Raw genomic sequence first — 25,995 nt, forward strand, 5'->3', positions numbered from 1 at the left:
TTGCCCAATCATTGTGTTTGTTCTATTCATACATAAAATTTTTTTAAGGTAATATATTCTCATTTCAGCCACAAGAAGATTCTTCTGTCTCTATTATGTAACCGCTATTTATATCGTGGCACCCCGGAAGACCTCCCGCCATCCGCGAATGGTCTGTACCGACTTCACCTCCGGTTTTAGGTGTCATGGCTGCCTCGAGAGACTAGTACGAGTTTGCACCTGTGCTCGGGAGGGTCCGAAACCCACACCTGAGAACCCAGCGAGGTAAAGTTGCGTCTTGGTTGTGGAGGCGACAACTTCTCCGATTCCTCGCAATGGCGGCGTCCGGGAGTGGTATGGCTCAGAAAACCTGGGAATTGGCCAACAACATGCAGGAAGCCCAGAGTATCGATGAAATCTACAAATACGACAAGAAACAGCAGCAGGAAATACTGGCGGCGAAGCCCTGGACTAAGGAGTGAGGAGGTCCCTGGCGAGACGCAGGGGAGGGAAGGGGTGGCGGGAGTTTAGGACACCCAGAGGGAGTGGGAGTTGCAGAGGGTGGAGAGCTTGTGTTTTCATGGGCAGGGAGAAGAATATGCGCCCGAGAAATTTTGATCCACCTTTTGTCTCCGCAAGTAGAGCCAAAGGCCCTCTAGGGAGGCTTGCTTTGACTCCCCCTTCTGTCTCTCTTTAACCCATTTGCCTGCAGAGGATGTAAGAGAAAAACGACAAGCGATTTTTTGGTTTGTCAATTCTCAGTATCTGTATTATCATATATATGTCGCACTCTGCCTTAAGCCTTGTGTCGATAATACACCTGGTTAGGACCAGCTGATCTCAGACTGGAGACTGCACCTGTCTTCAAAAACTAAGTCAGCCCAAGGGCCTCTAAAGTAACTATGAGCCATCTTTTAGAGATCTGTAATCAATTTTTGATTGCCATAACAGTTTCAGAAACGAGGGTCCACCCAGTCTCCCAAAATATTACTTCATCAGTTCACATAAGCTAGGAATTATATCAATAGAGTTTAAAGCTCTTTGCCCCTTAGCAAAAGCCCTGTGTCCCTGGGAATGATGACAAGTCAAGGACTGTTTACCCACAGCACTTACCTTTCCTGAAAGCAGATTATGCTAGGGAGAGAGTAAAAAGAGCAGTCTGTCAAATGGAAAGATAGAAAAGACAACAGTGTCAACAACAAAATTCTTCCGTCTTTCTCAGTTTTTTACAAGGGTAAACTCTTGTCAGTATTCAGATTCAGCCGTGTTTATCAAGTATTTAATATAGATTGAGCACTGAGCTAGGAATTTCCATATATTATTTAATCTGCATGATAACCGAGTACTATATTTTTTTTATTTAAGTAATCTCTACACCCCACGTGGGGCTTGAACTCACAAACCCATGATCAAGAGTGGCATGGTCTTCCAGCTGAGCCAGCTAGGTGCCCCTGCAGTACTGTATTTTCATTACTTTTCTGCATATAAGAAAACAAGCAAATATAAGTAACTTATTTCATGATCACACTGAGGCAGTGAACTCTTAAGTGACAATAGACTGAAGTTCAAACCTCATAACTGTCACTAGTTAGTTAATTGGCCCTAGAAAATTAATGTGTCTTCATTTTTTATCTGTAAAAAGGAATTAAGACCTACCTTTATGGTAATGTCATAAAGATTAGATGAGATAATGTATTAAAAAATGGTCTACAATGTATGTAAATAGGAGCACAGTAACTGTCTTTTTTTTCTTTTTCCCAGTAAATGGGGGAGCCAAGATTTTTTTTTTTCAACGTTTTTTATTTATTTTTGGGACAGAGAGAGACAGAGCATGAACGGGGGAGGGGCAGAGAGAGAGGGAGACACAGAATCGGAAACAGGAGCCAAGATTTTAATTCATGTCTGGACACCCAATACCAGGTCTCCAAATTTTTCAGTTGGGATTGAAACCTGTGGACAGACATCTTAAAAAGGCTTCTCAGAAACATTGACCACTTTATTAAAGACTAGTTATCAAAGACTGCTTGTCTGCTTACTTCTAGAGCAGGCTATGCATTTTAGGTTGCTGTAGCCTATTAAATATTTGGAAATTATCTGCTTCCCCTACTGTCCGATTGTGACTCTAATTAATTATATTCATCCTAGCTCTCTTGGGCTGTGTCCGTGAGATGGGAAAATGTAATTGTAGTGAAGAGTAGTTTAGTCACATCCACAGATGACAAACTCTGAACTAAAGATACTAGAGCTACATTCTCAATTTTGAAGCAGATAACACAGAAAGAAACCACACCCTTCAACACACTGATTTTTAAGAGTACTGTAAAAGATGGGTTAAGACTAATAACAGCTAGCACTTATAAAGTTTTAGTACATGTTAGGCACTAAGCTAAACACTTTATATACATTATTTCACTTACTTTATTTCCTCCTAACAACAACTCTGAAATATTCCTATTTAAAGATGAGGAAACTGAGGCACAGACATGAAGTGGTTCTCTAGGCCACAGCTAGCATGGCAATGCAAAGATTCAAACCTAGGCAGATGGATGTCAGAGTCCACATTCTTAACCATAAGGCCAGAAAGTTAGACCTGAGAATCTTTAGGCACAGCCATCCAACTAAAGTCAGAATCAGAGATTTGGTGATTCCAAAATTAATGGAGAAAAAGCCTACTGAACTGGTCATATAATTCCTTTCTACTTGAATAGCATATTTAAAAAGCTTTTCATACTTTTCCATTCCCCTAAAAGGAAATACTTTGCAGGACTCTGACATGTTTATCATTTCCAGCCCCCTGCAGCAACTTCTTCCTTTTTCTTTCCCATATTCTACAATCGTTCTCCCCCTCCCATCACTGTAAATTCCTTCAATACTTATTTGGTATCTTCACAAGAACTGTCTTTGAAATTGTGTTTTATAAAAGAAAGTTAATTATACTGTGCTTTTGTTTTATAGTCACCATTACTTTAAGTACTGCAAAATCTCAGCATTGGCTCTATTGAAAATGGTGATGCATGCCAGATCAGGAGGCAACTTAGAAGTGATGGGCTTAATGCTGGGAAAGGTGGATGGTGAAACCATGATCATTATGGACAGTTTTGCTTTGCCTGTAGAGGGCACTGAAACCCGAGTAAATGCTCAGGCTGCTGCATATGAGTACATGGCTGCATATATAGAAAACGCCAAACAGGTAAAAACGTTGTTTCTTTAAGTTTAGTAACTCTAATAAGAGTCTCATGGCGACTCTTGAGTTCCTAAACTTAAAACTATCCTCTTTACATTAAAGTTTATATTTAAGTTATTTTCAACAATTTTTATGTAAGATGTATATGAGGTTAGCATGGATTTTTTTTAATTAAATTCTTATACTCAAGAGTAGATCTTAAAAGTTTGCGACATAAGGAAAAAAAAGTTGTACCTAATGTATGGTGATGAATGTTAACTACATTTCTTGTAGTGATCATTTTGCAGTATATACATATATTGAATCATTATGGTGTACACCTGAACTAATACAATGTTATATGTCAATTATATCTCCATAAAAATTTTTTTTTAATTCTCACACTCAGTATCAGATGTATGTTTAAATCCAAAATTTTGGAAACAACCTAAATGTTCCTGAATATAAAACTGATTAAATAGATTATGGTATATCCATACAATGAACTGCAAGCCAGCCTTTAAGAAAAATAAAAATTAAAAAGTAGTTATCTATATATTTTATTTACGTGGAACAAACCCCACAATATTTTGAGTGAAAAAACAAAGTATAGAACACTGTATGTGGTATACTGTTGTTTTTGTATTAATCTACATTTATGCAAAGAATATATCTGCAAGATAAGTATGTAAGCAACTGGTTATAGTGGTAACATCTGGGCTGAGGAACAGGATAGTTGAGGGAAACAAGGTGGGAGGGAGACTAAATAACCTTACTGTACTTCTTGTTAATTTTATGCTTCAGGTATTATGTTTCAGGTATTACATATGCCAAAAAAATTTTTTTAACCTGAAAGCAGCATATACTATGAACTATTCTGCATGCTATTACTTTATCATAATGCTATGTAAACAGACAAATTACAGGTGTTTCTAAGATTAAACAGAAACCTCAATCTTCTTTGCCCTCTTCTTTGTTAGGTTGGCCGCCTTGAAAATGCAATTGGCTGGTATCATAGCCATCCTGGCTATGGCTGCTGGCTTTCTGGGATAGACGTTAGTACTCAGATGCTCAATCAGCAGTTCCAGGAACCATTCGTAGCAGTAGTAGTAAGTATTTTTGCAACCAGTCTTAATTAAGTTCTTCACAAAGATTTATTAAAGCAAGTATACTGAGAACAACGATAGCAAAGAGCAATGATCTGGTGTCAGTATGCCTAGGATTGAATCTGAATTTCACCTCTTATAAGCTGGGACTTTGAACAAGTTACTCTGCATCTCTTGTCCTATTCTATAGGATGAGGGTGATCACAGCACCTATGTCTCAGTTCCCTGCACATAATAGGCATTCAGTAATGTTGACTGAATTGAGTAAGTCAGGAATTGCTAGAGCAGCTCTTGCTATGCTCAGTGTTTTAGATGCAACCCATAAGAAAGATTGAAATTGTTCATCTAGTAAAAGGAAACTTGAAAAAGGGCTAAACAAATCTTCAAATAACGTTCTTAAATAGTGTAATAACTAGATCTAAATTCTAAATTCACTATGAGATTTCTATACTTACTCACTTTATTGAACTTTTTTATCCTGTTTGGTTATTTTTTTCCTTATTTTTTCTATTATTTGGTTTATTTTAATCAGTGTTTGTGTGTGTGCATGCATGTAGTATTATATATACATATGTATTTCTAACTTTATAACATTTAAACAAATGAAGTATTTACATATATATTAAATATATCTTTCTTGTAGATTGACCCAACAAGAACAATATCTGCAGGGAAGGTGAATCTTGGAGCCTTTAGGACATACCCAAAGGTAATTTTTAAAATTTTAACTCCTTGTAATTTTTAAATGACTTATTTTTAAAGTCATATTATGGTTAATATCTTGTTTTGACCTAAAACAATTTAAAAATATTTACAAAATAGCAGTCTAACTACCACAAATTGTCCTTAGCAAAAGACAACATATTTATGCTATGTATTTTTTGTTTTTTAATGTTTATTTATTTTGAGAAAGACTGCACACACGGGCAAGTGGGAGAAGAACGGAGGCGGGGGGGGGGGGGGGAGGGAGAGCCTCCCAAGCAGGCTCTGCACTGTCATGTGCTATATATTATTAACTTTACTAAAAAGTAGTCTTCATTTGTTAATAAGTCTCTGTATGCCCATGGCATTCTGACAGGAACTAGACAAACAAGCTAAAAACATCAGTTTCCTTCTCTGTAATCTGAAATAGATATTAGCATATGTGTATATCACCTAAGGACAAGAAAAATGAAAATCCAGCCATCAGCCACCAAATGGGGTTGAGGGAGAGTAAAAGCAATATACTTTTTTTTTTTAACTGGAATGTTTAAGTTCAATATGTGGCTCCCCAAAATTAATGTTTCCATAAATGGAAAGCTTCATAGGAAACATGTTTCTATGTTTTTTTTAAAACTTCTATTTTTCTTCATTTTTGTTGAGGGCTATAAACCCCCTGATGAAGGACCTTCTGAGTACCAGACTATCCCACTTAATAAAATAGAAGACTTTGGTGTACACTGCAAACAGTAAGTAATTTTAAAATGTATCTGATGCCAAAGTCATCATAGGAAACCATAGAGATCATCCAGTCTAAGCCCCTAATTTTACAGATGAGAATAAAGGTTCAGATGAAATGTATTTCATAATACCTTTTATTTTTTATTATTTTTTTTTTTTTATTTTTGAGACAGAGAGAGACAGAGCATGAACGGGGGAGGGGCAGAGAGAGAGGGAGACACAGAATCGGAAACAGGCTCCAGGCTCCGAGCCATCAGCCCAGAGCCTGACGCGGGGCTCGAACTCACGGACCGCGAGATCGTGACCTGGCTGAAGTCGGACGCTTAACCGACTGCGCCACCCAGGCGCCCCCATAATACCTTTTAAAACTGCAGTAAGAATATAAAATTTAGGATAATGTTTAAAATTTTTATTAATAATTGTTTTAACTTAACATGTTATTTGCCTTTCACACAACCATAAACATATCAGTGTACAAGTACAAACAGTGTACAATCTCATTAATGAAATTGACAGTTGAGAGAAGTTGTATTCAGGGCCAGCCTGACACTAGCATGTCTACAAGCCCTCAAAGTACCCAAGTTCCATTTAGCAAAAATTCTTCCTAAACATTTCACTCCAAAATTTAAAGAAGCCATACTAAAACCAATGAATTATATATACTCTTTAAGATAGTCAATCTTACAGTATATGAATTACATCTCAATAAATGTTTATTTATTTTGAGAGACAGAAAGAGTGAGTGAGCAGGGGAGGGGCAGAGAGAGAGAATCCTACACTCCCAGCACAGAGCCTAATACAGGGCTCAAACTCTTGAACCATGAGATCATGACCTGAGCCAAAATCAAGAGTCAGACGCTCAACCATCTGAGCCTCCCAGGCGCCCCTATATCTAAGTTTTTAGAAGTGTTAAAGCAATGAAAACAGTGTTCTCTATCTTCTAAATATATCTTGCTACCTAATATTGACCCAAGCCAACACCATCTGGATCCTGAACCAGAGCACTACTAGCCTTCTAACTAGTCTTCCAGCTTCTGCCCTTCACCCCTTTAAAGATCTTTTGTCAAAACTGAATCTGTTAAAATGTAAGTCAGATCACATTCCTCCTTCTCCAGAATGATTTCCTGTATCACCAAGAATAAGATCTATAGTCCTACCATGGACTACACAGTCCTATGTGATCTGACCCCTACTACCTCTCTGAGCTCATCTCCTATCACAAAACCCTTGCTTTTCCAGTCCAGCCATAGTGGCTTCCTTAGGGTTGTCAGAGCACCAGGCAGATATCTGCCTCAGGGCCTCTGCACTTGCTGTTCCCACTGCCAGGAAAATTGTTCCTTATCTCCACATGGCTCACTAACTACTTCAATCATGGAATATCTGTTTACGGGTCACCTTAACAGAGAGAATGCTCACTAGTCCTCTTGTCTAATGTAACACCTTCCTGTCATTCTGTGTTTCAGTTTCCCAGCTTTATATTTCTTCTTAGCACTTAGGACCATCTGATAAGTTTTTGCTTCCTTGTTGACCCCATTAGAATGTAAATTTCATGACACTAGAATTAATTCACTGCTGTATCCTAACATTTTAAACAGGGCATGGCACACAGAAGGGTAGGCATCCCCCACCCCCAAAAAAATGTTACTTAAATGATTATTTAGTATCCCATTTTCTCCATACCTCCTATCTTAACTTCTAGGAATACCCATGACTACCCATGTACTACTACTCTTATTTTTCTGTTCAGAAATTCTTAGAAAATTCTAGAATTTCTAAAATTGAGTTTTTAAATATATCTGTCATCTTTGACATACTTATAAAAAAATATATTCTTTTTTATTTTTCAGTTAGAGGCATGGGATTAAATCACATAATTTGCCCTATTGAAAAAAATTTAAACCATTCCTGTTTGAGAGAATTGCTCCTAAGCATGGAAACACCTTTGCTGTGATACTTTCATTTTCAGAGTAACAATTTTTTTTTCATTTATATTGAGTTACAGTGGTATAAAAAGCTTACACCTTTAATACCTACACTGCTGTTTTCACCAACTGCAGCTTTTGAAACAAAGACTGAAGCAGTCTATGCTTTCTGTATCTAAACAAACCTGCATTTCCTGTTTTACTGAAATAAGAGTCCATCAGAGAAGAATAGCCACTTTCTAGCTATCTTCATTGCTAGAGCCTAGAATTTTGAGCCTGGAATTGCTAAGATATTCAAAGATGTTCTCTTAGGATCAGTTCCTAAATAAGAGAGTAAACTTTTTCATAGGGCAAATGAGTGGCTTACTTGTCCCAAGTTGAAAGAGCAGGGGTTTGGAGCAGGCTGCTTACAGATTCATTTCCTAAATTATTTGGTGATGAGGTATTATTTGCAATTTATATTGATCTTTTTTCTTTCCTATTTTAAATCCCACATCATATTGCACATCCAAAGTCTGTTTTAAACATAGAATATAATGTAGATAATAAATATTTTCAACTTTAAAGAATTTTAGTGAAAATAGGACACAAAGTGTTTTTAAATAAGCTTGTATGTTGTCAGTATTTATACAGGAACATGGCTTAAAGAGTAAAATGGCTCTGTGAAACTTACTACGAAAAACAATTTTGTACCATTCCCTTTCCCATCCCCCAGAGACAGTCACTTAAACTATTATTATAGATATTCCTGTAAGTATTTACCCCATCTCTTCAAACAACATGCTGATAGTGCTACTTCTCGATTTTCAGTTCTAGGCAGTATCTATTATTGACTTCCTGTACAGAAGATGAGGATTTAGCTCCACAAGTAATTTTGAATGTTCTTCTTGTTTTCAACTCTGCTACTGAGATTTGCAGCTAATCACTACATATTAAACAAAAATTTTCATTGCATCAGCCTATGGAATTAAAACAGTAATTACATTAAGGTGATCCATAAATTTTAAAACATAAAGCCTATTCTAAAACTTCAAGTTTGAGTTCCCTTATTTTCCATCCTTTATAAATTGGAATATCTGTTGCTGTGTTCATCCTCTCATCTCTTTTTTCCTCAAGTATCAGCAATACAACCCCTCCTTTCTAAAGCTGACCTTTCCACCTAGCACTTCACTTCTTAAATACTCTCAAGTGTCTACAGTCTGGATGTAAAAATAAAAGTGAGGCTTTTGATAATAGATACAACTTTCCATATCCTTTCTCTGCCACTTACTAGCTTTAAGGCTTTCTCTGTAAATGTTTGTCTATAAACTGGGAATAATAAATGCATTCTTTGTATGGTTATAGGGAAGACTAAATGAGAATATATGTAAAGTACACAGGAAATAACAGGTGCTCAAAAAATACACTGTTCCACTTCCACATTTCACTAGCTATGTCCTGTCCTTCTTCAGATCTGCACAGGTATCTTAATGTTGAAAAGGCCCTCATTGGGGCGCCTGGGTGGCTCAGTCGGTTAAGCGTCCGACTTCAGCTCGGGTCACGATCTCACAGTCCGTGAGTTCGAGCCCCGCGTCAGGATCTGGGCTGATGGCTCAGAGCCTGGAGCCTGCTTCCAATTCTGTGCCTCCCTCTCTCTCTGCCCCTCCCCCATTCATGCTCTGTCTCTCTCTGTCCCAAAAATAAATAAATGTTAAAAAAAAAAAAAAAGAAAGAAAAGGCCCTCACTTAATTGCACAACTAACTTGAGCCTGAGCCTTTCTCTCTTCACATCTGCTGCACTGCAATAGTATCTTTTGTGGTCTTCCTGCCTACAGTTTCTCTGTAAGACATCCTACCACAGCCAGCTTTCTTAAAACACCTCTTTGGCTATATCATTGTTGTAAAACACCTCTTTGGCCATATCCATCACCTTCCAGGAGTCCCCACTATCTAGAAGATAAAGTTTAAATTTCTTTTTTTTTTTTTAAGTTTTTATTTTTAAACTCCACTTAGTTAACATACAATGTTATATTAGTTTCAGATATATAATTTAGTGATTCAGCACTTACATATAATACCTAGTGCTCATCACAAGTGCAATCCTTAATCCCCATCACCTATTTAACCCATCCCCCCACCTATAAAGTTTAAAATTCTTAATCTTTTATGTAATGTGTTCCACCAACTGGACATTATTCTGCTATGGCTTAACTGTCCAGACAAAGTGATTTACTTACCGTTCCTTTTTGTGGCTTTCCTGTTTGTAAGTGGATGCTGCCTAATGCCCTCCTTGCTGTTAACATATCCACACCATAGACTCATGAAAGGGTTACTCTGAGTCCTGCCTTCTTCCTGGGGCTTCTCTGGCAGTTCTGTCTACACTAAGAGTACTCATTTAATTATATTTAATTAGTAGGTGATTAATTTTATATATGCACTATAGCATCACTTCCTATTATTCAGCACACATATTTAATTTTTTGTGTATGCATACCACATCTCCCCTATAAACAGTAATAGGCTCCTGAAGGTAAAGAAGTCCCTGTGTTTCTTTGTATTTACTAATATACAGAACCTATTTATTACTTTAAAAAATATGTTTTTTCATACATTCAACCAAATTTTTCGTATTTCTTGCTCTCCCTGATTATAAGTTAGGCACTTTCAGAAGCAGAATTTAAGGTACTCTAAGGACTCTGCTTTAAAATTTGCTTTCCCAAAAAGTAGTAGGTCCTAATTAGGAGATTAGAAAGGGAGAAATGGGAAATCCACATGTCATTTTCAGTATATTTAAAAACCTATCAAAAATTATTGTTGACCCTAGAGAGGCAATTCTTTAAGTTTATGTGCTATTGGATAGAATTTATGAATTCAATAACATAGATAAACATATGTCATTCAGACATAGATAACATTCAATAACATAGATAAACATATGTCATTCAGAAGTTCTGATTGGTTGTTGATTAGCTTGGGGGACTTTCTGGGCTCTACAATGGGAAGAAATATAACACAAGAAAGTTTAGTTAACAGAAGATTTAAAAGAAGCGTAAGGAACCTGTGGCTACTGATTGTTCTATTGAACTAAAAACTAAAACATAACTATTTAGATATAAAATTAATTCTTTAAATTTGGCCATAACTTTTATATATGGTTGAATTGTTTTGGTTTTTGTTTTTACTTATTAAATTTGTGCTTTTGTTTTGTAGGTATTATGCCTTAGAAGTCTCATATTTCAAATCCTCATTGGATCGCAAATTGCTTGAGCTTTTGTGGAATAAATACTGGGTGAATACCCTGAGTTCCTCTAGCTTGCTTACTGTAAGTACTATATTTCCAAGGGATGCATTTGAATTTTATCTAAGCTATTTAAGTGGTTTAATATCTGGAACCCTTTTTCGTAGAAAGACTATACCTGACTTGGCCAAGATATCAGGGCTGATACCAGATTCTGTATGACCAGACCTAGATTGGGATACTAGGCCAAGCCAAGGTCTTTTTCATATACTACCGAGACTAAGTCCAAATGACAAATATAAGCAGTCAGTTGTGGGTGAAATCTGCCCCTGCCTTAAAGAGACTTCCAGAGAGAAAAATACAAATACTGTTTTTTGTTCTGTCAGGTGTCTCAGTTGGGACTCCAGTTACAAGTGATAGGAGACCCAACCAAACTGGGCTAAACAAAAAAGTGAATCTTGTAAGATGCAAAGTCCAGGAGTAGGCCTTACTTCAGGCACAGCAAGTTTGCATTCATATATTATTATTAAGTCTTGGTCTTTCTGTGTCAGGTTTGATTTCATATCAGTTAGCTTCAGTTTCAGGCTGAAAATAAGATGTCAGCATTAACCTGGGACCTCCCAGCCCCTCAGTTTCCCCTTCAAAAGAGAACATCTAGATACACACACTCACGCATAACCCCAGGCCAAACCTCATTGTGTCTGAGCCTTGTTTAGGTCACATTCCCATCCCTAAACCTGTTCCGGGCCAAGGAAATGAACACCAAGAGTGGCTGCGCCAAGTTATATACTTCACTGTTAGGCTGGGGTAGAAAAAACTCTTTCAGGAGCACATGGACTAAGAATTAGGAAGGGTTATCCCCAGAAGAAAATCAGAATACCATTAACTTAAAATAGCAGATGCTGGGCAGCAAAAAATAAAGTAAGTCACTGAATCTTTTCCAATTATCATTAAAACCTAACATACTTAGAAAGGTATTTTACAGCTTGGTCAGGAACAGTTGCTTTCCTTTTTCTTTTTCTTTCTTTTAAGTAGGCCACCTCATATTGTACAGTATAGCATAATGGTTAAACCACAAAATTTGGTATGAAATAAACTCAGTTCAAAGAAAAAAGAAAATTCTGGCACTTCACCAGCTATGTGACCTTCAGAAAGCCGTTTAATGAGCCTGAACCTTCTCTTGGGTTCAGGGATAATAGTACCTACATCAGGAAGTACCCTGAGAATTAAATGAAATTCTTTTTTTTTTTTTTTTTAAGTTTTATATATTTAAGTAATCTCTACACCTAACATGGGACTGGAACTCACAACCCCAAGATCAAGAGTCAGTATGCTCTTCCGACTGAGCCAGGCAGGCGCCCCTAAATGAAATTCTTTATGTAAATAAGTAGTTAGCAAAGTGCCTGGCATATAATAAAGCCTCAATAGGTTACTGTTATTTTTTGTTTGTTAACATTTGTTTGTTAACAGGAAAAGGCCTCACTTGAGCATATTTTCTATGATTTTTTTTAATTTTATTTTTTTTAATTTACATCCAAATTAGCATGTAGTGCAACAATGATTTCAGGAGTAGATTCCTTAATGCCCCTTACCCATTTAGCCCATTCCCCCCTCCTACAACCCCTCCATAACCCTCTGTTTGTTCTGCATATTTAAAAGTCTCTTATGTTTTGTCCCCCTCCCTGTTTTTATATTATTTTTGTTTCGCTTTCCTGATGTTCATCTGTTTTGTCTCTTAAAATCCTCATATGAGTGAAGTTACATGATATCTATCTTTCTCTGACTAATTTCACTTAGCATAATACCCTCCAGTTCCATCCATATAGTTGCAAATGGCAAGATTTCATTCTTTTTGATTGCCGCATAATACTCCATTGTATATATATACCACATCTTCTCTATCCATTCATCCATCGATGGACATTTGGACTCATTCCATCCTTTGGCTATTGTTGATAGTGCTGCTATAAACATTGGAGTTCATGTGCCCCATTGAATCAGCATTCCTGTATCCTCTGGATAAATACCTAGTAATGCAATTACAGGGTCATATGGTAGTTCTATTTTTAATTTTTTGAGGAACCACCATACTGTTTTCTACAGTGGCTGCACCACCAGTTTGCATTCCCACCAGTAGTGCAAAAAGGGTTCCTCTTTCTCCAAATCCTTGCCAACATCTGTTGTTGCCTGAGTTGCTAATGTTAGCTATTCTGACAGGTGTGAGGTGGTATCTCGTGGTTTTGATTTGTATTTCCCTGATGATGAGTGATGTTGAGCATTTTTTCATGTGTCAGTTGGCCACCTGGATGTCTTCTTTGGAGAAGTGTCTATGATTTTAAATACGGTTCTGACAAGCCTTCTGTTCTTTTTTTTTTTTTTTTTTTTAAGTTTATTTATTTTGAGAGAAAGTGCAAGCAGAGGAGGGGCAGAGAGAAACAGAGAATCCCAAATAGGCTCCACACTGTCACCACTGAGCCCAACATGGGGCTCGATCCTACTAACCATGCGACCGTAACCTACGCCAAAGCCAAGAGTCGGACACTTAACTGACTGAGCCACCCAGGCGCCCCTGTTCTTATTTCTTACCCTCAGCCATCAGAAGTAGCAAATTAGAAGGAAGGAGAGTGATCATTATAGCATACTTTCATTAAGTGCTTCCTTTGTGCCAGACACTGCTAAATGCTTTATATGGAGTTATTTCCTTATAGGCAAGTTTCCTAATAACAGCCAGAAGTGACACATGATAGCAGGGGGAGTAAACACTAAGACCAGAGCAATCTAAATCTTTGTGTAAAGGCAAACAGCTCTACATACTCAGCCAATGGCTATCCCTGTATTCTAGCATTGCATGTATTGAGGATATTAATAATCAAGTACAGATTAAATTATATTTCCTCTTGTGGTTTTATATATGGTAAATTGCAGCATTTAAAACAAAAAATTTATAAATATATGTTCAACTCCTCTCTTTCCCCAGCTAAAGCAAATAACCTAAAAACTACAGAAGAAAGTAATTTTCTGACTTAAGTAATTACTTCCCTATACTCATTCCATGTGTTTGAAATATAATGTCATTTTATGTCATTTTAACAGTATAACTGTTGCTGCCATCCTACATTTTTAAGGCTTGAGATAAATATTCCAAATGTGCAGTGGTCTGCAAACCTTAGTTTTCAAATCTTTGGGGGCAGAGAATGTATTGGTGTCCTAAACCATTTAGATCTAGACAAAGTGAATATAATTGCATCGTTAGAAAATATTATCAGCCTATAAACTCATTGGAAGAACTGGTAGCCTTGTAAAAGGTCCTGTGTAGTGACTGATGACGGCAAATAACTTCATGTTTGGTGGATGAACTGTATTTCATGTACATGTCTTACAGTCTGAGTAAATAAAGTAACATATTAGTTGTTGCCAAATTTTTTATTAATCTTCATTCTCTTCTATTGAAGATAAATGAAATGGAATATGTACTTCATAACTCATCTTTGTGAAAATTTGTTTTGTATTTTAGATATCCCATAAAAATGCTTAAGTGTTTAATGCTTAAGTTACATATGTAACTGTTAAAATTTTTCTTTTTAAAAAGTATAAAATGTTAACAGACAAAACAGTGTATGTAGCACTTACCAAATGTAGGTGTTTAAGCAAGCATACAGCAATATTCTAAAATATAACTAGTTATAGCTAGGTGGAAGGATTATAGGTATTTCCTTTTCTCTTTATATTGTTCGGCATTTTCCAAATTTTCTGCAATAACTATTAATTTTATAATCACAAAAGCTAAAACAAATTTTTTAAAAACTGTTGTTAAGTACTAATTCTGAAAGTTCAATGAGAACAATTATTAAGCCTTTACCAGGTGCCATGGACAGTCCTAAGATCTTTATATATGTTACTTTAGATACATCACTTAATGTAATCTTCATAAATAGCCTTAATGTAGAAATTACTAGGGGCGCCTGGGTGGCGCAGTCGGTTAAGCGTCCGACTTCAGCCAGGTCACGATCTCGCGGTCCGTGAGTTCGAGCCCCGCGTCGGGCTCTGGGCTGATGGCTCAGAGCCTGGAGCCTGTTTCCGATGCTGTGTCTCCCTCTCTCTCTGCCCCTCCCCCGTTCATGCTCTGTCTCTCTCTGTCCCAAAAATAAATAAACGTTGAAAAAAAAAAAAAAAAAAAATTAGAAATTACTGCTGTCCTCCTCCATTTTCAGAAAATGAAAGTCCAGAAAAGTAAAGGAGTTTTCCCAAAGCCTCCGACTAATCTGCAGCAAGGCCAGACCTGAGACTCAGACCTGTGTACTTTAAAGCCTCTCATAATAACAAATAATGGATTTAAGGAGTCGAAAAGAATTCCAAATTTAATCTTTAAATTATAAAAGGGGGAAAACTCTAAACTTGAACCTGTTTGAACTTTGGAGTCAGTTTTTTACAAATAAATTTGATTTCTTCACTATCTACTTATACTTCATGGTAGAATTCTTTGTAAATGAAATGTTCTAAATAGAAAAAAATTAATTCATATATATATATATACATACACATATATATATATATATATGTGTGTGTGTGTGTATGTATGTATGTATATATACACACACACTGACACAATACCATTTTCCCTACAGAATGCAGACTATACCACTGGTCAGGTCTTTGATTTGTCTGAAAAATTAGAACAGTCAGAAGCCCAGCTGGGACGAGGGAGTTTCATGTTGGGTTTAGAAACACATGACAGAAAGTCAGAAGACAAACTTGCCAAAGCTACAAGAGACAGGTAAGAGCAAATCTATTCCTGCCCCTCTTTTTGTTTCAAAATTTGCACATTATATATAGTAGGATTCAAATTCCTTTTCAACTTATTTACAACTTAGAATTGTACCTGAGTATTAATTTCTTGAGACTTTCAGGAGTTGTCAAATGCACATTTGAACCTAGAAAATTCAAGTTAAAACATTAAAGGCTTAAAGATCTAGGTAATGTAATGAAAAACTCCCAGACACCTTTTTTAGATTTAGCTAGAAAGTATAACAAAGAAAACCAATCCATCACTGCATCTTTAAAAGAAAAAATTGTGTCCAAAAATAAATAAACGTTGAAAAAAAAATAAAAGAAAAAATTGTTGCAAAGGGACATCCCAGTCTATTCTATCTTACTCATCTGTTAAGGGTTTATGTTGAGATTTCTTAAATTGATCAAATTTCACATTTTTATGAAGTTTCAAACCCCTAAATATCACAGAAATTATTGCATCTCTCTTAAGTGATTCTTCTGAAATTATCCTTAATACAGTAATTTAGTATCCCAAATCTCACTCCCAAAAATTTGTTAGGAACAAACCTAGAATGTGTTCTCTGATAACTTACAAAATAATCAGGTGGCCCTTCAGATACATAGAGGACTGGTAAGAAATCTAAATAACATTTACTTTCACGAAGGTTTGACTTTTAATGTGATAATTAGAAGCAGAGAGGAAGGGAAAACTGTTGACATCTCTATAAACTGACACTTTGGTATGCAGAAAAACTGGACTGGTCAATAGGAAGGAGAAGGGAAAGCCAAGTGTGTTAGGAGGGAGCCATCTTGGGTTAAAATCATCTCATTCCTTTCTTTTCCATGAGTTTTTAGAAGACATAGGGCTGGTGGCCTGGATAAAAATTACATTTTTCTTTGATATTAGGTCTCATTTTTGGTACCTGCACTGAGTGTATGTTTTTGCTAATCTAGATGTTGTCTGTGATTTGTAATTTTATCTACATTTATATCTCAGTTTCTTATGAAGCAAAAATTTCACAATGGGAATGTCTCCAATTATGTAAGAAGAAAAGTAGGAAGGAAACAAATAGTAGTACAAAAGTAGAGAATTTTCCTGTTTTGGGTAACTTTATAAGAATCATATCTCTTCTGAATATTGGTGGGTTTTTTGTTTTGTTTGGGTTGTATTTTTTTTTTTTTTTTTTTTGCTTTTAATTTTTTATCAATTCTAAAATCTAAGTCGTTTACCCACTGTAACTTTGACCTTTGGTGATTATTTCAGAAAAAAAAAGTATAGGATTCTTTAAAATCTTTTTTATTCTAAATAATAAATAATAAGGAATAACAGATTTTAATATAATATTAGAATCAGTCTTTAATTATGACATATATAATTTCAGTCACCTTCCAAAACAGGACTTTCCCCAAAACTCCTGATAAGTAATAAAATTAACTTATGAATTACAGTAAAACTTTGGATTGCAAGTAACTTGTTTTTGCAAGTATTCTGCAAAACAACCAAATATTTCTAATAAATTTTAACTTGATAAGCAAGCAATGTCTTGCAATACGAGTAGTATGTGATGCCAAACAGTGCATGATCACAACTGAGTCAATGGTTCTTGAAATTCGCTTTGATATATGAGGGCTTTGGATTATAGGCATGTTTCTGGAACAAATTATGCTTGCAAACCACGGTTTTACTGTAGATCATATTTTACACTGTTATTCTCTTGTGAAGGTTCTAGTAAGTATAGTTGACTCTTGAACAACATGGGTCCACTTATTCATGGGGTTTTTTTTTCTATAAATACAGTATAGTAGTGTGACTGTAGGTTTTCTTAACACTTTATTTTCCCTAGCTTACTTTGTTATAAGAATATAGTATATAATACAGGTAACATACAAAATATATGTTAATCATCTGTTTATCAGTAAGGCTTCCTATCAACAGTAGGGTATTAGTAGTTTAGTTTTGGGGGAGTCAAAAGTTACATGTGAATTTTCAGCTGTGCCGAGGAGTTGGTACCCTTACCCCCCACATTGTTCAAAGGTCAACTGTAATGAAATGGTTAAAAGATATGCAGAAGGCTAAAAATCAGAAGAGTAAACTGTAAATTGTTGTGATTTGTGGAGTATGAATAGAAATGAAAATCATTATTGGGGGTACAAGGATAGAAATGGGGGGTACTTGCATTTTCGAAAGTTTTCAGCTCTTGTGACATTATGTGATGTGTTTTTTTCTTTGCAGCTGTAAAACTACCATAGAAGCTATCCATGGATTGATGTCTCAGGTTATTAAAGATAAACTGTTTAATCAAATTAACATCTCTTAAACAGTCACTAAGTAGGCTTTTTGACTGAAAGCCAATATGAGAAAAATACTCAAGTAACACTTTAAAACCAATTACCAAAAATCTAATTAGAAGTATAAGGTGCTCTGAAGTGTCCTGAATATTAACATCCTGTAATAAAGCTCTTTAAAATGAAATTGTTCTTTCATTATTTTTCTAGTATCCTTTAATGTTCTTAAATATAAGGGAAAGAAATATTTATTGGAACCTATTTTTTAAAGAGTCTTGCCTATCTGAGTCAAAGAATTTCAGCACTTTACCTGCCATACTGATTATCAGAGCCACTTTTCAATTTGCCTATACCTTCTTTTGGTAGTCCATTAGTAAAAATATAATTTGATTTTTTTTGTTCTTATGAAATGTTAACCAAGTCACACCAGAAATTATTTTCCTGAACAATAAATAACTTAAGACAGAGCCTAACATAGGTTTTCTAGGTATTCAAATATTTACCAAGTACCTTTACTGAACAGGCCTAATTTTATTCTGCAGATATTCTAAACCAGATAGACAAGGCCACTGTCTTCACAGAACTTACCATGGAGGCTAAAGCTAAGTTAATAAGAACCTGTGTGTATTAGGAAGGGAGAAATAGTGTGCTGGGAAACTCAGGAGGAACACTTAAACCAGAGAGGAGTTCCCAGAGTGAGCTTCCTGGAGGAAGTGACCTGACATAAAAATGAAATTTAAAAGACAGGAGGACTAGCCAGAAAAGCAAAATGAGGAGGCAAGTTTATAAGCAGAGAGTATAGCAATGTGTAGAAGGCAAGAGGCAGAGAGCAAGAACCTAGTACCTTCAAGAACTGAAATTCCATCAGACCTGAGAGTGTCCAGTTGGATGTAAGAAGTAGCAAGAGATGACTTTAACAGATGAGTATAGATCCTGCAGAGGCATTTGGGACTTTATCCCAATAGCAGTGGGATCTTAAAGGTTTTAAACAGCAGAAATGTACTAGATTGATGTTTCTAAGAGCACGGTTGAGAGATCTGGGGGTGAGGGCTGGCTGAGAGCAAATGAAATGACTTGTGGAAGATGGTGAAAAGAAGACAAATCATGGAAACATCAAATATGAAAATCAGCAGAGGAAAACGAGACCACAGGAGCAGAAAACTTTTAAGTAATTTACTCATGACCTGACACACTGCCAAAAAGATCAAGGAAAACAAAGCCTAAAAGTTTTCCATTGGGTTTAGCAATGAGGTAGTCTATGGTAAGATGAAGAAGCCCATTAATACTAGTATCCAAATACATTCTCCAATGGTTGATGTGATATGTTAGCATTTTGGTTTCATTTTGTAACCCTTTAATTTTTTTTTTTTTTTTTAAGTAATCTTTATGCCCAATGTGGGGCTTGAACTGATGACCCCGAGATCCCGCTAAACCAGCCAGGTACCCATTATTTTGTAACTCTATATAAAAGCAGGTATCCCCAATTTCACATGGCTCAAACTGACCTCCATTTGTATACCCTTTAAGAAAACATGACTGCACTCAACAAGCAGCCAAAACAATCTACTGCCACAGTCTTCAGCAATACCTTTAGGAACAATGACAGGGCTGAATGGTTAAGTTTTTGACATGAAAGAATAAGGAGTCATTGGAGTCACCATGAAAACATACTAGGAGCTTTCATTCTAAGATTTAAATACAGTTAATCCACATTTAATCTGACATTCATGACCTAAACAAGACACCTTCGTGTTATGGAAAATGCCTATAATAATTACTAGGAAAAGAAATTATTTCAGTCCTAACTTCATTGGACTCATTTTGAGAAATCTCCACATTTCAGTAATGATGCCTTGACTGGAAGTAATACACATATACACATAAAAATATCCAATTGCTGAGGCACCTGGGTGGCTTGGTTGAGCATGTCTGACTTCAGCTCAGGTCATGATCTCACAGTTCATGAGTTCATGAGTTTAAGCCCCACATCGGGCTCGCTGCTGTCAGCCTGTCAGCACAGAGCTTGGCTTGGATCATCTGTCCCCCTCTTTTTACCTTCCCCCAGCTTATGCTCTCCCCAGAACAAATAAATATATATTTTTTAAATCTAGTTGCTTAAACAAAAAGGATTTGTTGGCTCACCTGAGTCCAGAATATTTGGTTTAGGCACAGTTGGATTAGGCTTCCTGTTACGGTTCTCAACTCTGCCTTCCACATGTTGACCTAAACCTAAAGCTGGATTCCCTCACGCTGGCTACCCACCACACCATCCAGTTAGGGTGAAAGCTGCTCGTGACTGTCAAAATAAGATTCTAAGTTCACTCTGGTCAAATGGATCATGAGCTCACCCCTGAGATTACATATAGAGACTGGTTTAAACCAATTTAGGGCCACACCGGGAGGTAGGAATGGGATTAGTAATCCCCAAAATGTATGACCACTATACACTGAGAGGTTAAATGGATACTACAGAGGCAACCAAAAATGTCCCCTCTACTCAATGGTCCAATCCAGCAAAAAATGACCCAGAAAGGAGCATTTGCACGTTGTTGTAAATGTATTTGCTTTATTAAAAAGCAAGATCCTTTGTAATGTATTTTCATGATCTCTTTTGGCATAAATGCTCGAATTTAGATTAATGTGCTTTTAGGAAATCAGGGTTTAATTGCAGCCATCATTCAGAAACTAAGTTGTGAATTGGGGTTGCCTTTTCCTGCAAAGTATTATCTTACAGTCTTGAGCTATTCAGGAGCTGAAAAGAGCATTTTCTAAGTGAAGTCTGTTTTTTGTTAAGTTTCCTTTTTTTTTTTTTTTTTTTGAGATAATTTCTCAAGGTCTTTGGTGATATTATACAGGAAATGTCACTCGCCATCAACAACTTAATCCCAATGTCCAAATAATAAGACTGGAGCCAGAAGCACAGGCTGGAGCAGAGATAGAGAAGTCAGTGGATATGGAATGGGGATTGGGACCAGTCAAGAATACATACAGCAAGATCCCGGAATCAAGGGTGTTCCAAATTTTCCATATTGTTCTAGTATCTCTAGGTTCTTGTTCAAAACAACTCAGCAGTGCTATACATTATTGAGAATTTATGCATTTACTACCATTTTTTGGTTACAATGTTCAATTATGAAGTGAGTTCTTCATTCTACAGGTTTTACTTATTGATTAACAATAAGATACCACACATGCTGTTATTTTGAAATCAGCAGTACTGCCAAGAACAAAGAACCAATGGGAAGAGAAGCCATTTGTGCTCCATTGTTTCTGAATTTGGAAAACAAGTTCTGAGACCAAACATCATGTGCTCCATTTGAGGGATCAAGTGTGAAGATTGTTGTTACAAATTAGTAGGACTACCTGGTATTCAGAATTTTGAAAAATCACTGCATTGCACAATATAATAATAAAGTGACTAACAGCACAGCCGTATGGAAAATAAACACAGAAGAGCAAGAGCATAAGCAACAATGAATCACAGAAACTGAGAGTTGGAGTGCTGCATATTGCAGAGGTTCAGAGTTTCCAAAAACTGTTATATGAGTGATGAGGTACAGATGCGTAAGTCATGCATGCAGAGAGGAGTTCATTTGTATTGCGAAGCCTGCACTGTATCCACATGTAGCTGAATAAACTGAACTGAACAGAGACTATTGAATTTCCAAGGTTTCTTTCTATATTTCTGGATTGTTTTAACTATAAACACCAAAGACATACATTGGTGGACAATGTGAGGGCAGGGGTTGTTTGGGTATTGTTTTTTTGAAGATAGGAAAATATATTAGACACAATGGCAGCTGTTGTTTTTATTCATCCTTATTACATAAAATAAGTAAAAGATGATAATGTTAAAATTATGATGAGGTATTTATTTCATTCACTTTCATTATTTAGTAACTGATGTATCTGTATCACTATGTTTGCAAAATATTAGTTAGAAAATTGAAAATCTAATTGTGTGTTCTCTTGTTTTGGCCTGTTTTTGATACAAGTTCCAACAGCAAATAAATTTACCTTCTTGGGGCGAAAATGCTAGTTTAAGGATTTTAAGTAATTTCTTCTGACGTAACCAGTCTGTAAGTTTCTAAACTTTTCTAAACCTTTTATCCAAATATTAGTGGAAGAAATACCATCTACCTTTGTAAATATAAAGTTATGATCTACTTATTTTAGAAAACTAATAACACAAAGCCCAACTCAACTATAACCAGATTGGCATATTTAAACTTTTGATCTCAGAAATCAGAATATTTCAAAAACAAAATAAGGAACTCTGTCATTTGGGGTCAAATTTGGGAGGAAATAGCTAAAATCACAGCTTGATAACTAGCACCAATGATTAATTGCTTTTTCAACATGTGGATTATCTTGGTGCCAAAAATTATGGAACAATTGCCTAACAAATTGGAGAGTCCCTGATGTCAGTACTCATATTTTCTTTGGATTATACTAAGCAATTATGCTAACCTTACTAATGACTGAGTAAAATGGTATTGTGCCTTGGGGCACATTTTGATGAACTACAGTTGTATTTCTCATAACCTAAGAGGCATATGCATAAAGAAGTATATTGTTCAGAATAGGGCTCTGTGACCTTTATGTTAGATTATAGAGAATTATAAATATCTATCACATAACTATGAATATGTTTATCATTAATAGTCATAACTTTAAATTATTTACCTTCCTGAAAAATTAGCTGATAAAAGCTCATCTCCAAATAAATGTTTGATTTAAATAGCTCCGTTTTTGTTCCTAGAATTTACTACCCCATACCACATCCTCATATTCAGTTCAATTTATTATTTGTACTAAATTTATTTGCATTTATTATTTGTACTGTATTTATGATATCAGATAAATCCTTTAAAACATGCATGTATTTAGCTTTAATCCTTTCCTTCAACTTCTATGTAATCCATCTATCGTTTCTTGCATGTGTTTCCAGTATACTTGAGGCTATTATCTTAATATCCTGGGCTTAAATAAAGTAACAGAAATTAGGATAAATAAGAAATTTAATTTATGATCTGACATTATGAGGACACAATCATGGTTGAATAATTATAACTATCTGAAATGTTCTATAACTTCAGAAAAGTTGATCTGTCACCGATGTGAGAATTACACATCAACACCACTTTTCAGGGGAGATTATTTTTAAACATTCTAAATGGTCTTAATATTTAGGTAAAATACTACATCACTTAAAACTAAGGAACTATTAACTATTGAAATAGTAATTTATTTAGACAGACAACAACACAATGAACTTCTAGCTATCCCCAGATCTAAAGCTATATTAAATATGAGAATTGGGAGCACAAATAGAAATTATATTTTCTAACTCTCAGGCTCTTGCTATCAGATTTCTAAGAGCATTTTTGATAATACTATATAACATTACATTTCAATCAAGATTTTGAATTTCAAATTTTAATAAAGTGACAACTGTTCTCTCATTCAAATTTTAAATATAATAAAATTAGTTTTTCCTAAAAACAAAGGGAAATTTTACATTCTGCCTTATGGGTTAAATGCTGCTATATATCAAAATCCAAATTTCACACTGTGGCCTAAGGGCTGATGGATTCCTGTTTTGCTTTCATTCCATTCTCTCTCTCCCCCTTCTCAAAAGGATCCAGCAACACTGTCCTCTGGGTCCTTAAGCTCATCCAGTTCTTCAACACTCACCACACACCACACTCCTCCCCACCCCTGTCCCCAAGCCCTCAAACTGGTGTTTCTCAGGCCTGGAACACTTCCTTGCAGGCACTCAGGCCTGCTTGTTAGTCTCCTCAGCCTTCAAGTCTCTGTCCAAATTCTGCCTCCTCAGAGAGGCCTTGCCATCTCATCTTAAGATAACACCTCTCTCCTTCCCTCCTTCCACCCCAGTTTCACTCTATTTGTTTCACAGACTGTACCACAATCTGAAATTATCTTGGTCATTGATTTATTTACTTTTTCACTGCCTCTCTCCGCTGACTAGCATATAAGCTCCAACAGCCTGGGGACTTGGTCTAACTAACTTCTGTATCCCCAGCACCTTGAACAATGGCACATGGCAGGTACTTGGTGAGTATTTGTTCAGTGAAGAAACAAATGCAATGGACATTTCAACTTTTTAAGAAATATTAACAATATGTGTTTTTAGAATGACAAGATTAAATGGGTTCACGTCTTTGTATGGGAAATTGACTTTTGTTGCACTGTGCAATCACTATAAAATAAATCTCTTTTCTCAAATTTCTTTTTCTCAAATTTTAATAGATTTAAAACAAGAGTGGAAAAAAATTGTTTTTCAATCAAGGGTCACCATTATGGAAATATGGAAAGGGCCACACATTAGCAAAAAAGCACCAGCCATTTTCAAAAACAAGCATAAAGGAAAGGAGCTCTTTTCAAACAAGCTGACCTAAAATAAAGCAGAGAGAAGCCAAATAAATAAAGCAACTAAACAAAGTATACAGGTATACAAGATGTTTCACTGATTTTGATATATAACCTGTGTACAAATCATTTACAATTATAGAATATATAATACAGCAAATGACAGAAATCAGTTACTAAGTTTTTTAAAAATTATTTCTTGGGGTACCTGGGTGGCTCAGTAGGTTAAGTGACCAATTCTTTTTTTTTTTTTCCAGGTTTTAAAACTTTTTATTTGCATACTAAAAAAAATTGTGCATTCCAATAATTAAAATCATTTGAACAAAAAAATGGCACTCTGATTAAACTGCATTTTACAGACTGTAGGACACCTTGAACCAGCTTGGTTTTTAGATTTCTCTGGTCCTCCCACCCAGCTTCTTCCTTCACCAACATGCAAGTTCTTTTCCTTTGCTGCCAGTCAGACAAGCAGATGGGAGAGGTAGGCGCCTTTGTTTGTCAGTAGTTCTCAATGTGGCAAGGGGCAGCACAGTCATTTAAACTTGATCCAACCTCCCTGCATCTTACAGAGTTAAACAGCTAAAAGAAGTAAAATAAGAAGGCAATGCTTGTGGAATGTGCAATGCATACTGGTGGCGCATGCCTCATTACGATTTGCCTGCTTGCTTCTCCTGTTCAATCGTTTCTTTTGAAGGCAGTGGATTTTTCTCTTGCGTTTCTGTCTTCTTCAGTTTCGACTTATCAAATTTCTCAATCTCAGCCATATCAGGTTTGTCAGTCATAGTTGCAAAGGAGGTGCACAAGCAAGCGAAGTCCAATCTGTGCAGTGGCCTCCGCCTAGTGCCCAAGTGACCAATTCTTGATTTCAGCTCAGGTCATGATCTCATGGTTCCTGAGATCGAGTCTTGCCTTAGGCTCTTCACTGAGAGGGAGGATTAGGATTCTCTCTCTCTCTGCCTCTCCCCGCCCCCCCCCCACACACTCTTGTACTCCCTCAAATAATTTTTTAAACATTTTTAAATAAATAAAAGTTGTTTGTTATTAGTTCCCATATTGTATACATCATGGCATTAGTAGGCCATGAAGCTCTTAATTAAATGATCATCCCCAGGTTACAGAAATCAGGAGTAATACCTTGAATGGAAACTGCCTCATCCATAAGCAAAGGGTTTTCTTTGTACTATTCTACAAATGCAGCTTCTATAAATGGATATTTGTTAAGAAACTTTTCATTCCACCTAAACTAAAACTTTCTGTAATCACTTTATTTCCTTTCCAAATATCCTATAAAAATAAGAATCATGCCCCAAATTTCTAAGCAAATCTTCCTTGCTTAAAGGAATTTTCCATTGCTCCCTGTATTATTTATTGCTGCAAAACAAATTACCCCAAAACTTAGTGGCTTAAAACAATATACTTTTATTATTTCACAGGTTTCATGGGTCAGGAATTTGGGTCCTCTCCTTCAGGGTCTCTCGTAAGGCTTCAATCAAGGTGTTGGCCAGGGATAAGGTTCCATCTAAAAGCTCAACTGGGGCATGATTGACTTCCAAACTTAAACAATAGGTCTCAGTTCCTCATTGGCTGTTGGCTAGATGTCATGTTCAGTTCTTTGCCATGTAGGGCCCTCCTAAATGACAGTTTGTTCTATCAAAGAGCGCAAGTTACTTGCTCTAACTAAAGTTACTTGGAAACTCCAGTGGAGACTTTTTAAAATGT

General features: G+C 36.1%; 2 protein-coding genes across 4 annotated transcripts; one reads left to right on the forward strand and one right to left on the reverse strand.

Annotated features, from left to right (window-relative positions):
• The first annotated feature begins 11 nt into the window (after positions 1 to 11).
• Positions 12 to 18,070, forward strand: COPS5 (COP9 signalosome subunit 5). 3 transcript variants are annotated; one of them, XM_030303809.1, is made up of 8 exons: positions 12 to 264; positions 2,935 to 3,169; positions 4,123 to 4,251; positions 4,892 to 4,957; positions 5,611 to 5,696; positions 10,800 to 10,911; positions 15,453 to 15,601; positions 17,831 to 18,070. In XM_030303809.1, the coding sequence occupies exons 1-8, from the start codon at positions 149 to 151 to the stop codon at positions 17,913 to 17,915; spliced, it is 978 nt and encodes a 325-aa protein (XP_030159669.1). In that variant the 5' UTR covers positions 12 to 148; the 3' UTR covers positions 17,916 to 18,070. The 3 variants fall into 3 exon arrangements, with proteins under 3 accessions (XP_030159669.1, XP_030159672.1, XP_030159671.1); XM_030303812.3 differs by having other exon boundaries at positions 179 to 457; XM_030303811.1 differs by lacking the exon at positions 12 to 264 and adding an exon at positions 381 to 465.
• A 6,822-nt stretch (positions 18,071 to 24,892) lies between these two features.
• Positions 24,893 to 25,082, reverse strand: LOC115505980 (thymosin beta-4-like). Its single transcript, XM_032591893.1, has one exon. It carries the CDS (start codon positions 25,056 to 25,058, stop codon positions 24,924 to 24,926), a length of 135 nt encoding a protein of 44 aa, XP_032447784.1. The 5' UTR covers positions 25,059 to 25,082; the 3' UTR covers positions 24,893 to 24,923.
• Positions 25,083 to 25,995: the final 913 nt, after the last annotated feature.

This window comes from Lynx canadensis, chromosome F2, assembly GCF_007474595.2.
Source record: "Lynx canadensis isolate LIC74 chromosome F2, mLynCan4.pri.v2, whole genome shotgun sequence".
In the NCBI taxonomy this organism is placed as follows: domain Eukaryota; kingdom Metazoa; phylum Chordata; class Mammalia; order Carnivora; family Felidae; genus Lynx; species Lynx canadensis.